General features: G+C 37.8%; 1 protein-coding gene across 2 annotated transcripts; it reads left to right on the top strand.

The window, feature by feature from the left end:
* The first annotated feature begins 260 nt into the window (after positions 1–260).
* On the top strand, positions 261–7,955 carry zc2hc1a (zinc finger, C2HC-type containing 1A). 2 transcript variants are annotated; one of them, XM_055037753.1, is made up of 10 exons: positions 261–372; positions 919–989; positions 1,390–1,506; positions 1,880–1,906; positions 3,041–3,182; positions 3,280–3,422; positions 4,763–4,865; positions 5,367–5,427; positions 6,226–6,342; positions 6,596–7,955. In XM_055037753.1, exons 1-10 carry the CDS (start codon positions 357–359, stop codon positions 6,708–6,710), a joined length of 912 nt encoding a protein of 303 aa, XP_054893728.1. In that variant the 5' UTR covers positions 261–356; the 3' UTR covers positions 6,711–7,955. The 2 variants fall into 2 exon arrangements, with proteins under 2 accessions (XP_054893728.1, XP_054893729.1); XM_055037754.1 differs by lacking the exon at positions 1,880–1,906.
* The last annotated feature ends 7,786 nt before the right edge of the window (positions 7,956–15,741 follow it).

Here is a 15,741-nt window from a genome sequence, read left to right on the forward strand (position 1 = left end):
TTATTATTATTATTATTATTATTATTGTAGTTGTACTGGAACATGGCATTACAAAACAAACTAAATAAAAAAGATTAAAACAAACAAAAAAACACAATACATGTAAATGTTGTACATGGACGAAATGTTGTAAAAAAAAAAAAAAAAAAAATTCAAACTTACTATTTTTTAATGTATTAATTAATTAATGTATTTATTTGATTGGCTAAAATGTTGCTTTCTCCATAAATCCTTGGCTGTTTCGGTCATTTTTGCGAAACCGGAAGTGAGACGCAGGTATTGCTCTTTATCGCCCAGGCTACGTTGGGCTGTTCGGCGTCAACGGCAGGAGCATCAGACAAGAGAATAACCCAATAATGGAAGAATTTCAAGGTAAACTAAATAGATGTCGCTTTCCTCCTTTGTGTATTTTTCTTTTTTCTTTTTTTTGCCAAACTCGCACTTGCAGCTTCTCAGCGTTACACATTCAGAACTACCATTTGAAATGTTATTGCTTTACCGTTTTTTTCCCCCTCTTTTGTTTGGGATTTAGCCCAAGTACAGCTAAGGTAATGTTAGGATCAAAACGAAGCTAGCTGCTAACTAGGGTGGGTGTGATTTATTGCTATAAAAGTGGCCCTGTATTAGCTTTACTTCTATCGATGGAGCATTTTAATGAATGAACTGCACTGGGGCGTCGTCAAAAAGGCATTTTATTGAACAAAGTTGTATAATTATTCCCTTTACAGTTTTGAATGTGTTTGTTATTCATTGCATTTAAAAACAAATGCGTCTTGTGAAGAGCACAATATTATCACGCAAACTCAAATCGTTCCAACGCAATACTTGAGTATCAGCCACACAATTGCAAGTTAAGCATCTTTCTTCGTCTAACTAAGAGTTAGCATTGTTTCATTTGTTTATCTGGTCTTCTTGCAGATGGTGAAGCTCCTGGTGGGGACCTGTCTCAGTGCAAAATCTGCAAAAGGTGTTTCTTCCCCAGTGTCCTGGTAAATAAAACAACTTTCTTCCAAATACTTTGTCCGATTTGTATTGAGTCGGTGTGTTTTATCCCAGCCAAACCTGGCCAGGGAGGATTTCAGGCCGTTCAAACATTGAAGGTTTTGAAGTTGCTAGGCGCTCACATTTTCAGCTGACAGACCCAGAGGTATTATTGTTTACCAAAAAAAAAAAAAGCTTTTATAGAGAGGGTACAGGTTTTAGGGAAGCAGTGTTAATATACCGTAATCACATTTGATTTATAATCTTTGCATCAGAAAAGCAGATCAATTGACCTTTTCACCGACTTGCTTTAAATGATCAAAATAATTGTTCAACACGTTCAGGTTTCGGAGGGATATTGTATTGGAGCCATGTTCTTCAGTAATGTATTTATCTTTCCTCCAATAGGAGAAACATGCTAGAATTTGCCAAAAGGCAGCGGCTAAAAGGAGAAGAGTTTTTGATTCGAGCCGGCAGAGAGCTGAAGGCACAGACATCTGCGTTCTAAAACCGATGAAAGCAGTGGTAAGTTGTGACATGAAGGGCGTAACATTCCAACAGTGAAGATGGTTCAGCCTTTTTTAGATTTATTTTAGCAAATCCAGCTGAAGCCCTTTGGAATCATTAAATTTGCGTAATTATTCTATAAACATTTACGTTTTCTGGTGGGAATTTACTCCCGAGTGATCACATTACTATTATTATTATTATTTTCTATCAACAATGGTGCTAATACTCTATCGTATATCATATTAAAACTACTAGATCGGTGCTGGATCCCAGCACCAAGTTAATTGTTAGAATATTCTCAGCATTCTGATCTTTACTTTGATGAACAACTTGTACATAAATCTTTGCGTCTATTTTCAACTGTAAAACATTGTCAATTGTATTTCAGTCACAAACTTCAGCTGCCGCACATAAAGTAAGTTCACTTGCTTTACTTTTTTTTTCTTTGGTTTTGTTTTCTTTTTCATATAGAGTTGTTTTGCATTTGCTCACACTTTCTGGCAATCTGAATACTCACTTATACCCTTGGAACGAATGGTAGTTGAAAGCATGACCACTCATATTTGTGATGTCAGTATAATGAGAAAAATCTGTGGATTTTTTTCGGAGTTGTTTCAGTTTTGGACTCTGTGTGTAAAGAAGTCTTGTGCCATGACTCTTACTGCTAATGTCTTCTGCTTGCAACTTTTCGGTCCCTTCAGGCTTGTCAAATAAAGAAAATTTCTCACTGTAGCTTCCTTGCGAATTTGAATTTGTTCTCTGTCGTGCCTTACAGTTTCTGATGAGGTCAATCTCAATTGCATAAACTCTTGCGCTTCATCAGAAATTGACTCAGGAATCTGTCTTCTCAATGCTGTCTGGCTTTCAACTCGCATCTTCAATGTGGCTTCTGGTTCCTTGGTATTAAGAGGAAAAACTTTAGTTAAAGAGACACATCACTGGCGTTTTGAAAAGTATTGAGAAAAAAATAAAAAATAAAAACAAACATGTCATGAAAGTTGCATTGAAAAGTGCGGAAAAATAAGGGGGGCTTCAAATAACGATTATTTTAGTGATCGATTATTCAGATGAGGAATCAGTTAATTAGGATAAAGAAACTGGCACATTCTACAGATTTTTTATTGACCCTCTAAAGTTGTATTTAATGTGAAATATTAGAAGTACATGCTAACAAATGGACATAATGCAGTTGAACACTGCAGCTGTAGGAGGGAATAAGAAGTCAGGCCAACCCAGACAGAGTGCACTGAACTATTTCTGTCATAAATGATTAGATTTAGATAACACTTGGACTGCAGCCATAAAGTTATTTTATTTATTTATTTATTTTTTAATCCTAGTACACTAAGAAGCAAGCCTGATGTATGCATTTCTCATATTCACTGTATCAGAGCAGGGGTGGAAATTCCAGGCTTAAAAGTTCCCAGATAAACAAGAACTTTGGAAATCAGGGCTGCGTAGAAATATTTTCTTAGTGTCAAATTCTAAACTGACGACAGAGACGTACCGATCAGAATCAATCTATGCCAACAATATTGTTTCCCACCAGGCCGAACCTCCGAAGAAGCCCTCCAACTGGCGGAAGAAACATGAGGACTTCATCGCTACCATTCGAGCTGCCAAGGCCGCCACTCAGGCAATGAGGGTGGGGGCACCTCTACCCCCACCTCCTCCTCCAACTTACGATCCAGGTAAGGAACAGGTGGATTCTTATCTATTTTTTTTTTTTTTTTACTTTGGAAAAAAAAAAAAAGTACACGCCATGTACGTACCAAACCTGCTTTGTAGATTACATCCAGTGTCCTTACTGTCAGCGGAGGTTCAATGAGAATGCCGCTGACAGACACATCAATTTCTGCCGGGAGCAAGCTGCCCGCATGCCCAATAAAAGCAAGCTGGTAGATGCCAAGAAGACTCCGCTTCGCACACAGGTACACACATGCACATACATGCACAACAGTAACCAAATCAGTCGGGGCATACCGCCCGTCTTTCTGGTAGAAAGTTTGTGTGACGTAGTCAGATATCAAACACAGAAACTTCATGAAAAGATACCCCAATAATCCCCTCCACCTAAAAAAAATAAAAATGCTATGCTACTGTTAATAAACTAACTTTTAGCTAAGAGAGCAAGAAATCAGGAAGTGCACATGTCATTTTGCAATTCAACCGTAAGGAAGAGTTAAGATCTGCTTAACTGTACCTTGGAATGACTTGTGAAATGACCTGGAGGTAATGTGATGTTCTTGTCTATTATCCTGACTGGTGATTTGACAAAGGGATGATACAGCTGGACACATTCTCAAGTGTCAATTGATTCATTCAAATGTTACAAAAGAAGAATCAAAAGTGAAAATCCTGTTGTTGCTCGGTTGATTCTTTTATTTTTATTTCTTTAAAAGTTTTTTTTTTTTTTTCCTGGCACTAGATTATAAAAGGAAATGGGTAAAGAGGCAAGTGGAAGAGGCATTCAGCAAAGCTTTGAGAGTCGGGAATTGAGCCACAGGTTGCTACATTGAGAACGAATAGGCTCCGTTCACATAGCGCCCGCTCTACCCCTACACACACTTTCATTTCGCCCAAATGAAGCAGAGTGTGTTTTTTTTTTTCCCTTTTACAATTAAGACAACAGGCAGAGGTTTTGCAAGTATAAAGTTTTTTTTTTTATTTTTTTTTTTTTAGCTTATATCTGCTGATTTCAACATTTTATTTTTTACCATAAGACATAACAGAAAAAAATAGTGCTTCAAGTTCATTGATGGCGATAGTAGTTTTGAATTCTTATCTAAATGTATGGATCAAAGCATACGACCCCAACCTTTATTTGATTTAGTCTGAACTTTAAAAAAAAAAGCACATCAAAGTATTTGAAGTTAGCTGATGGATGGAAAATGGTGCAAATTTTGTTTTTGCAGCGTTTATAGAATACCAAAAAGATCTTGTATGTCTTTTTAAATTTAACAGTTGCTTGGTACGTTTTCTTGTTTTTGTTTTCAAAATGTATTGCTCATATACATCTCTTGACGGAGGCTTTTATGCTTCTTTTTAACTGTGATGATTTAATTGTTTAAATTCCATTAAAAAAGACCACTTCCAAATCAAATCAGTAAGATTGAATGCGAGGCTCTTCCTGGTACAGAGCTAAACTCCACTGATACACTTCAGGCATTATATTTTACATGACGGCCACGGTATGTTGCAACGTTCCTTATGAAATTCCTGGCCGAATGCTTGTGTTTTTCATGTTGTCATGCCTCCATTCTGTCTTCAGTTTAAGCCTCCTGGTCCTGTAAAGAAAACAACCCCTCCTGGTACATCAGCACTCCCCTCAACTTCTTCTCGTGTGCCCCAGAGACCCCTGGGACAGTACTCTGGTAAGGCAGCACAGCTGTGTTCATCTGTAATCATAAACTGCTATATTCACAGTCAACAAATGTGTGTGTTTGTAGCAGATTTTGTAATAGAGTTACTTGCCTAAGAGGGGGGCATGAGGGAGGGGGGTATTATGCAAATGTAATAAAATAAATATTTTAAGATTATTTACACGTCTTTACCAGAATGCCAATAAATACACATTATACATCACCTGCATTGGCTCCTCCTGGTAGAATAAAATGTATTGTTGATGTTTATTATAAAATAGGAGTTGGATTTGAAATGTTTTATATTGCCAAACAGGTTGCTCCCTTAGTAATCAAAACCTTGAACTGCTTCAGAATGCTCTACAGACGTATATCAATTCAGAAAAAAAAGCTTAAGATGTATGTCTTAAGTTTAATTATGCGATTCACAGATACGCATACAAATATTCACCCTGTCATATTAATCATGTCCTATTATTAATTTTTTTCCCCTTATCATTTCACTCACTTAAGTAAGCCCCTCAGCAGGCCCAGTGAGGAAGAATATCTCTGGAATCCCAAGCCCACCTTCAGGGTGAGTCTGTTAACTCACACACTTCAGTCCAGGGGTGCACTGATAATCTGGCTCTGATTCCCTTAATATTTAGATTGACTTTTGTTGACATGTTTAGTGATTTTCAGAGGGAAAAAAAATACAATATTGGTCAAAATAGGCAGATCAGGGTTTTTAGTGATCCGCTGTCGGTGAGCCCCCGATTCATCAAAATGCATTTTGATGATGCTCGTTTGTCAGAAATAAAGTAGCTTTTCCAAAATAACCTCTTGATCAATACCATATTTTCATTAGCTGTTGGTGAAAAAGCCTAAGTACCAAAGATAAAGACTTGAAAACAAACATCATCAGTGTGGGTGGGGTCACATCTTTATAATGTGTTTCAGCTTCACACGGTTTACCAGAACGTATTGCTTAGATCATTTTTGTTTGGATGTTAAAACACTGATGAGCGACTTGTAATTGGATTAGACTCTTACAGATTTATTGTTTGGTTATTTCTTTCTCTTTTAAGTGTGTCTGTGCAGGAATACTTCACTTTCTATTATAGACATGTTAATGGAGGGTTAACTAAAATGTAATCATTACATAAAAGCATATCAAATTACTTTAAAATGTATAGTTTATTGAAGCAGTATTCTCATGAAGACATGTAATCCAGACTGCACTGACAGTCAAATAAATGTGGGAATGTAGGAGATTTTGTGACTCCCAATTGTTTTAGGCCAGAATTAGTTCAGATAGATGTCTTGTAGTAGAGATCACTGTCTCCAAATCCAGTCCTCACTGTCATCTGCTTTTGTTGTCATTCTCTCTCAGTGTGGGAAATAAGGCCAGAGGTGTAAGCTCAGGCTACGGAGGTGTGGGTGGAGGTGTGAGAAACTCTCAGGTTGGAATAGGAGCCAACAAAAAGAAAGCCGACACCAACATGTCTGGGTAAATTACCTCCAGCTTCTCAGGAGGTCATTGGGAGAAGTACTCTCCAATCTTCACCTCCCTCTTGTGGTGTTGCTGGTGAATTGCAGCCATCTTAAAATCCAGCAGCTACAAATTCATATATTTTTTTTCTGCCATGCTTTTTATTGTTTTTCTTTTTAATGAAATGTCATTTGTTGCTGCTGCTTTTTAAAAATATTCTAGTCCTGCAGATCTCCAGTTATTAATACATTTTTTACTTTCTGCTTTTCAGGAATGATGTCAACGGCGGTGTGAAGAGCAAGTTCTGCCACGCCTGTGGCGCCAAGTACCCTGTTGACTCTGCCAATTTCTGCTGTGAATGTGGGATTCGGAGGATGTGCATCTGACATTGGTCAAAAGTCGGTGAAGGAACAGGAAAGTAGGGATGCGTCTGTGCTTAGATAGAAGTGAAGAATATCACCAAAGTTAATAAAGACGACGAACAGATTTTCCTTCTGACACACGTTGTTGCTGGTTTCCTGTTAGCTGAGGGGCATGGCTAAGATAAAAGCTATACTGCTCTATGCAACAATATGGCAGTGTTATTCCTCAGTATGTTGCTGAATTATTTTCTTTGAGCGGTGTTCATAGTAAACTACACAGCTTTAAATATTTCAAACCCCTTAACTGTCAAGAGGACACCGGCGTCCTCCTGGACCAATTGTCTGAAGTGTAAAGGTTTTCGGTGACCGTTGAGGGGTTAATGCATGTCGGCTCCTTTCTTGGGGAAAAACCCATGCAAATCATCTTACCTTCCTTCTCACTACTTCCTATGTAAGTATCAAAAACAAAGTTACTGCCCTGGGATTAGCAAGTGTGCAGAAATCCGCCCCGAGAAGTGTGTAGTGAAACTGGGAAGAGTGTTTGGTGAAGCTTGTTGGAGAAGGCTGTGATTGTTACTGAGTTTGTATCCCGACCTGAAGCGCATTCAGTCAGTCTTCTCTTCTCAAACAGAAGGTTTTCATACTAAAGTGCAATATAACTGACTACTGAGGGAACGCAATGTGGTTTTTACATTTAAAAATAGGTTGGAACTTTTCTCTTACCGCCCTGTTCAGACTGAAATCACTCCCTATAGAAACCAGTTTTTAAAGCTGTCACTTTACAGACATGTCCCATTATACTACTGCTACTGGCAAATGTGGTTTTTACTCTGTCCCCCCTTCTCCTCCCATTATTTTATGAAGTGAAATTTATTTATTTTCTTAATCCATTTAATTTATGCTGAATGAAATGAGATATGATTCTCACAATTATTAATTTTTTTAAGTGTAATTGTTTTTTTTTTCTTATGGATTCATTGTTCAACAAATTACGAATTGTAGAATCACAACTACAGTGACACTAGATTGTATATTTCTGTGGGACTTGTCGGCGCCTATCCAAGTTTTCTCTATCCACTCTGTTCTTATTGAAGTCATTTTCTACTCCTAGCAATGGTTTGAGTTGTTTGGTTTTCCAAACAACTCAAAGGAGAAATATTTAAGCTGAGCAAACAGTTGGATTTCTTGCGTTAAAAGCATTTAACCTCTATATGGTTGTGCCCTTAATGTCATGTATGTCAACCACATAAATAAACTTCTTTGAAGACACCAGTGATTCATTTCTGACTTGCATAAGAAAGTTGATGCCAAAAGGGATGTCATAGAAGGTGCATTAGAGTTATAGGTGCAAAGTAAGATCTTTAATTATAAATATAGATGGGGAAACCCATGCAATGTCATACACAACAAATATACTTCACTTGCTTAAAAATAGGCCTTCTAAGCACAAGGCAGAAAACAGCAGCACTGAAAGTAATAGAAGAGAAAAAGAGCAAAGGCTGCATGTTTCAACTTTTTCTTTTTTTGTGTGCGAGATTGGTCGCTCAGCATAGTTGGCTCTTTTTCTTTTTTCTTTTTGTATGATAAATGTATCATTAATGACAACTCCGGCCAAAAGTTGTGGGAACGGCATCTTCAATGTCTCCCACGTAAGTAATAAGGCTTGTGAACTGAGCTCAGCCACCTGTGTCAGAATATGCTTTTAATATGTCAATCATTCCGAGCGACTAATGAATACATTGTCACTGAAGACGGCAACGATGACTTGACACACAGCCTAAAACAACCGGCTTCAGATAACCAAGATAAGAAAAATATGTCAAGACTCGTTGTGTCGTTCTTTTTTCGAAGTGAAAGCAAAACTGCATTTGAGCACCATAACATTTCCAGTTTGATCTTCAGAAAAAGTTTGAACTGCTGAGGGAAAACCAGAGCATTTTTTTTTTTTTTGCTCTAATAGCCTATATATTTTTTTGATTTCTTTGGAAAAAGGATAAATTCACTAATCACCTCTTCAACACTGCATTCTGAAGGCCTTTTTTTATGTTTTAAGTGAATTCCTCTTTGTAGCAGTAGATCAATACAGCTCCTCCATGTAGCGTGGGAGAGTCCAGTCTGCTTCCTTTAGCTAAATGAGTTTCTGTATAGCTTGGAAACTGATCTCAAGAGTCAGTAGTCGTCCAACACCCAAAGCAGCCGCAAGACGAATATACTGATACTTTACAGAAAAGCTTGAATTAACTGGAAGCTTCTTCCAGTTAAATGTGCTGTGCGAAACGACAGCACATTTCAGACGAACTGGCAGCACGTTAAGTTTTTTTTTTTTTTTTCTGTTTAGTTTCATGCTGTGCTTCAGCTTAGTTTCGAGCATCCATATACTTAATGTTCAGCCTCTGGTAGCATACAGTCATGGAAGACAGAATTGCTTTAGCTTTGCAACGTTTGTTCATCTTCTTCCTCTGGTTTCTTGGAGTCCTCCGACGTTGTGACCTCAAACTGGGGTCTTTTGTCTGTTAAATAAAGATAGACATACTAATTAGTGTTGAGTCAAATAGTTATGGCTATTAGTTATAGCTACTATTTAGAAATATCTGCATTTTAGGGATAGGCTGATATCTGCCTTGTGTGGAAATGCATGTTGCAGTACTGAATTTATATGTATTTGGCACTTTAGCATAAATAATTTGAAGCAAGGTTGCCACAGATTTTGTGGAAATGTTGGAAAAACTGCACAAGTACCCAGACATATGTATGCCTCACATATGCCACTCTTACAGACTCGACACAGTTACTTTTCAGATATCACTGCTCTGATTTAATATTGCTTGACCTCTTGCTGCACTATGCAGATGCTTTGTCGGCGCCAATGAAGACATACTTTCTTTGTTGGTGTGCCAGACACCAAGACACCGTGACCTAGGTAATGATTAAGCTGGATAAAAGCTATGGTAGAAGATTGAACTTATTTGCACCTTTGGTGAGTTGATACTTTAACGTTATAGTCACAATACAGCAAAAGTAATTTCCTGATGTGATTTAAACACCTTTTACACAATGTTCCAAATTATTATGCAAATTGGATTTAAGTGTCACAGTATAAATCCATAGATATTAAATTTAAAGATGGTATTGTGTGTCAGGGATCTTTGAATCACTATAATTTATTTCAGAGAGCTGGACTGATTAGTTTTTCTGGTGAGCTCAATTAAAGGAAATCTACTTAAGAAGGATGTTCCACATTATTAAGCAGGCCACAGGTTTCAAGCAATATGGGAAAGAGAAAGGATCTCTCTGCTCCTGAAAATCATCAGATAGTGTAGTGCCGTATGACCAGGTATGAAAACATTACATATTCAACGAAAACTGAAGCCTTGTCATTGTATTGTGAAGAGATTTATGGCTGATTCAGGCATAATGAGGAAGGTTTCTTAGTTGGACAAATTCATTGGATTAAGAGAGCAGCTGTTAAAATCCCCTTAAAAAGCAGCAAACACTTATTTAAAGCTGCTGGTGCCTCTGGAACCTCGAGATGGAGGATCCTCCAGAGGCTGGTGGTGCATGATCCGATTATTGGGCCCCCCTAACCAGTGGTCACAGGCAGAAACGGTCGCAGTGGACCCAGCCGTACATGAAGATTCATTTTCAAACAGATTTGTTTACTGATGACCGCTGTGCAACCCTGGATGATCCAGTGGATGATCCAGTGGATTGGCGGTGTAGTCATGATTTACGCCCAAATCATGGGGAGAGAGAGAGAGAGAGAGAGCTCAAGGTGTGAAAATGACCTCAGCAAAGTAAATGTACTTTCTGACTGATCACTTTCTTTCCTGGTTCAAAAAAAGAGTCGTACCTTTATGCATGGCAATGCACCATCTCATGCTGCAAGGAATACCACTGTGTCATTGGCTGCTATGGGCATAAAAGGGGAAAAACTCATCGTGTGGTCACCATCCTCCTCTGACCTCAACCCTATTGAGAACCTTTGGAGTAACTGAGGGTGGAATGCAGTTCATATTAAACTGGAGCTCTGGGAAGATATTCTGACATCCTGTAAAGAAATTCAAGCAGAAACTTTCCACAAACTCCCAAGTTCAACGGATGCAAGAATTGTGCAGGTGATATCAAAGAAGAGGTCCTATGTTAACATGTAACTCAGTCTGTTAAGATGTTTGTGATTGAAAGATAGCTTTTGATTTTAGTACATGTGACCACTTAATGCTGCACATTCAAAGAATGACCCTTTGCAGTAAGTACTCTTACCACATTTTTAGGACAAGTGCATTGTATCGAAGTTTGGACAATTGTGGCCAAAAATTATTTTAAATTTTGTTTCTAAACATTTTCATCCATAAAATGTTTAGAAAATCTGCTGTGCATAATAATTTGGAACAGTGCATTTTGAGGTTTTTTTTTTTTGGGAAAAAATATTGTTCTCATGGGAAGATTTGTTCCGTAAAATTGGATTTATACTGTAAAAGTTCATGACTTGAAAATTATACTGACCATCATTTGCATTGACCATTTAAGAAAATCTGAAAAAATATCACTTGCATAATTGGAACACAGTGTATACAAAGCGCTATTCGAACCAGTGGAGGGTCAGAGGTCAGACACGCATTTTAAAGATGTGACAGGAAATTATGTTCCTCAAAATCCACTGAAGATCAATGTTTAGTGTTTGCACCTATGTCATTTTCAGTTTCACATTTTTAATAATTTTGATATTTATGCCATCGGCAATAAGTGCAAGTATTCCAAATGCTCTCAAAGCATGGTATTTTTCTCTCAAGCATATTGTACCACGAGAGTCTCATGCTGGCCCACATCAATATAATTTATTATCCTCACAAGCAATCAAAGATAAATTTATATCAGGTTAATGTAATCAACAAACCAGGCGAACGACTCCACATCTTAAAAATATGAAGTTGGTTCCAAACCGCTTTCATTACTTTGACCGAGAGCGAAGAAAAAAAATTTAAATAAACTATGCGAGAATGTGAAGCAATAATATAAAGCCTGTTGAAGTACAACAGACTTATGACTTATGACTCAGACTTTAACAATCAGCCTGAATCATCAAATCTCACTGAAGTTCTCATCAGCTAAAGCAGAAGTGTACATGACAGTGTAAAGAGAGGCTATGCAGGGACAATTGAGGTTTTATTTTCACCTTTGACATGTATACACTATACCATGTAGTTGGTATGTTAACTTACGGCTGCTAGTGAAGTAAAAATCACACAATATTATCACATGAACAAAAAGGCTGACAAAATGATTTCCATTTTGATCAGCTGCTCCTGCTACTTAACTGTCACTTCCATGGTGAGAATTCACATAAGTTAGATTTAGCAGCAAATAAGCGTTTGTTTGAATACAAACGCCTATTTGCCGACAAAGCAGTCGGTTCATTCTCTTGACAAAAGGAAGCATAAGAACCTGCCAACATTCCTAGGAAGATAATAAATTCCACATCTCATGAAGAGACAAAAGCAAAAGAAACCCCTTCCTATTTTTTGTTTCCCTTTTTCCCAAAAAATAATCAAACATAAAAAAAAATTGAAAAATAAAAAACAAATTCGGCAGTACTCTTACCGCATTTTCAGGACAAGTGCATTTTATCGAAGTTAGGACAATTTCGGCCAACTTTGTCATGTTCGGACGTTTTAGCCTTTGCAGTTCACAGGCTTGATGGGACAAGGTTTCCACAATATCCTGCGGGAATATAACATAATGAAAGTTAAGGGCAAGGCGATGACCACAGAAGCTCAGATCTGCTTTTAAACACACAGGGAAAATACCCAGCTTTTCCTCTCAATATAGAGAAATGGAGAAAGTGACTGGTTTGGACACTGATGCATAAATGCTCATACTGGCAAATTTATTGGAAAAGTGTCTGGTCTGCTTGTGCTCCGGTAATGGAGCTGGTTTGCACAAAAGTAGAATTACATAACAGTTCTATTATGTTCTGTGTCCCAACTTACATTTGAAGCAATGGACAACAAGTCCACTGTTAGGACATACTGTTACATAAAAGTAAAAAAAAGAAATCAGTCACACCTATTCAGGGAACACCAAAAGGTGTGCCCAAATCTCTGAGTGACACAGAAGATGATCATTACTCACAGCGTCGTCTGTGTTGCAGTTTGCCAGTTTGTAATTCCGTTCCTGGCAGGATAGGTTTTGCAGCTCGTCTTTCTTAAATGAATGGGAACGCAACAGTGTTAGTGTCACAAAAAAAAAAAAAAAAAAAAAAAACTAAAATGAAAAATAATTGACTTTGCATTGGCTCATAGTACAGTTTGGGAAAACAGCACATTTTGACCTACATCCGTTTAGTTTGGTTTGTATTCATCTCCTTGCTAAAACAACATGACCCAGACATTATGATCCCATTTTAATTATCTTAACTGCTTAACCTGTAAGAAGGCTTGTCACAATAAATCAATTAATCGCATGATGAATTAAAGCAAACAATCATTTTCATTTAGCTTTTATCTTTTGTCTCTCTTTCTGCCAAAACTGGTCTTCAGTCTGGTTCATTGCTCTCAATCAGAAGTGTTTTTGAATAACAATTTAGCTTACAGAGACTTGGTAATTTATTTTAGTTGTTGTTTCTGTTGTTTTGTTTATTCGTTTCCTGTATTTCAAACGTCTTTCGGTTCCACTGTTTGACTGTCCATGAGAATTTGAGGTTTATTGCTCTTTGAGAATGTGTTCTTGCCATTACCATTATAATATTTGAAAATGGTCTCAAGACAATATTATTGTTTATAATAAGTACTGGGTCAACGTATTATCCAGCGGGATTTATTGTGTTATACCTGGAAGCAAAGATTCCTTCATAAAAAAAAAAAAAAAAAACATCACCCAAGCCTGAAATGTGTGATATTAGGTTGCATAATGCTATTGTGAGTCTCTTCTTCAGCCTCAGCACATGTGCTCCAACTTGTCTGCTGGTGTTTTTTTTTTTTTTCTTTGTGGAAACTACATTTTATATATAAAAAAGGATTTATTAATTCTAAATGTGTTCATTAATTATAACATGGTGTTATTGTGTTGCATGGAGCATAGACTTTACTTTAAAACAGCTCTGCTTGTGTGTAAGTGGCTTTGTTGTCCTTTGCTTCTGTGCATCTCTACATGTTAGAGCCGTGTCAACCAACTCAGACTCTGCTAAACTTCAAGCCGTGGTCTCAAAACCAAAACATGACGAGGCTGCATTTCACTTTTAAGCTCCCAAAGTCTGCAATAGTCCTCTTGAAGAAGTGAGACAGGCCTGAACTCTGACAGTGTTTAGATCCAGGCTGAAAAGAGTTGTCTTTTTTTTTGTTTGTTTGTCCAATGTGGGTGGTTCTTATCCTCTGAGCTCGGGTCCTCTACCAGAGGCCTGGGAGCTTGAGGGTTCTGCGCAGTATCTTGGCTGTGCCAAGGACTGCACATTTCTGGACTGAGATGTCTGATGTTGTTCCTGGGATCTGTTGTAGCCACTGCTCCAGTTTGGGGGTTACTGCCCCGAGGGCCCCGATGACCACAGGCACCACTGTGGTCTTCACCTTCCTCTCCAGTTCTTCCCTGAGGCCCTGGTATTTCTCCAGTTTCTCGTGCTCCTTTTTCCTGATGTTGCAGTCGCTTGGTATTGCTACAGCTACCACAACGACTTTCATCTGTTGTTTATCCACTACGACAATGTCTGGTTTCTCCTTGCACAACCTACACCTTGGGTCTTGTCTGGTGTGGTAGATGTTTAGGGCCTGTTCCTGGGCGGCCAGGATGAGGGCCTCTGTGCTGTCCTTGAGTCCAGCTTTTTCCAGCCATTGATAGGATTTACTGATATCAGCCACTTCGGTTATTTGCTGGTGGTACATCCCATGTAGGGGCTAGTCCTCCCATAAAGGTATCTCTGGGACCTCAACCTCCATTCCCTGTTGTCTGAGACATTCACTATATATATATATATATATATATATATATATATATATATATATATATATATATATATATATATATATATATATATATATATATATATATATATATATATATATATTATTTTTACAAGCAGACATTGCATGAGTAACTTCCACATTTCTGTCAACACATTTATGGAATGACAGTTTCTGGAGCCCATCCATTTCCCTCTTTCCAAACAAGTTATTACAGAGGAGGAGTTTTGTTTTTTCCATTGAAACACTGATAGACCAGATTACTTGTATTTTACATGGCCTTTCATGTAAAATGAAAGTTGTCCTCCTGAAGAAGACAAGCTGTTGAGAGGTTATGCTAGGTGAAAGTGGAAAAACATATCACTTTCAGATGAATGATATAAATTGTCCTTCTTACGAAGTGAAGAAACGGATAAGGCCATGCGACGTTTGCCCGATTTTTTTCCTTGAACGTGTTAGCCAATAACTCAAAATAAATCAAAATATAAAGGCCCCAAATGAAGCTACTTTTCTTTTCCTCTTTAAAACATGCTTCATTTGTTTTGCAAAATGACTTAATTCATACTTACAATGTTGTCCATATGCGTTTCCACAATTCCAAGGAAATCGTCTCGAATTGCAGTCAGTTCAGCTTTATTGTCACAGGAGAGTGACGACGGTAGAAGCACAAGAACTAGGAGATTGATGCAAAGAAGATGCTGCATGAACAAAGTGTAGGGAAAAATGGGGCAGAAAGAAAGAGAAAGGTTAGTGTACTAGCAATGAGCATAAAATACAAGTTGAATACTGCCTTTTATTAAATGTGCCGAGCGGAAGAAAGGGACATTTTACGTAGACGGTATCAATGCATGAATAAAAAATTCATGGAACAGTTAATAACCATCAACTGATGTCCATCATATGATGCATACAAACTGTATGCATCTACTGCATACTGGGAAGCTGGGAACTGGAGAAAGCTATTTGCAGTGAAAAACCTAAGTAAGTGCTGAAATATCAGGACCCTATTAATGTCAGTTAGCCTCTTGACTTTCATTCAGCCATGCACAGATGAATGAAACACCCTCAGCACCATGCTCCAGAAAAAACTTGATGTATGTAGTATA

This window comes from Poeciliopsis prolifica, unplaced genomic scaffold (genome assembly GCF_027474105.1).
Source record: "Poeciliopsis prolifica strain line A6 unplaced genomic scaffold, Auburn_PproV2 SCAFFOLD012, whole genome shotgun sequence".
NCBI classification, from domain to species: domain Eukaryota; kingdom Metazoa; phylum Chordata; class Actinopteri; order Cyprinodontiformes; family Poeciliidae; genus Poeciliopsis; species Poeciliopsis prolifica.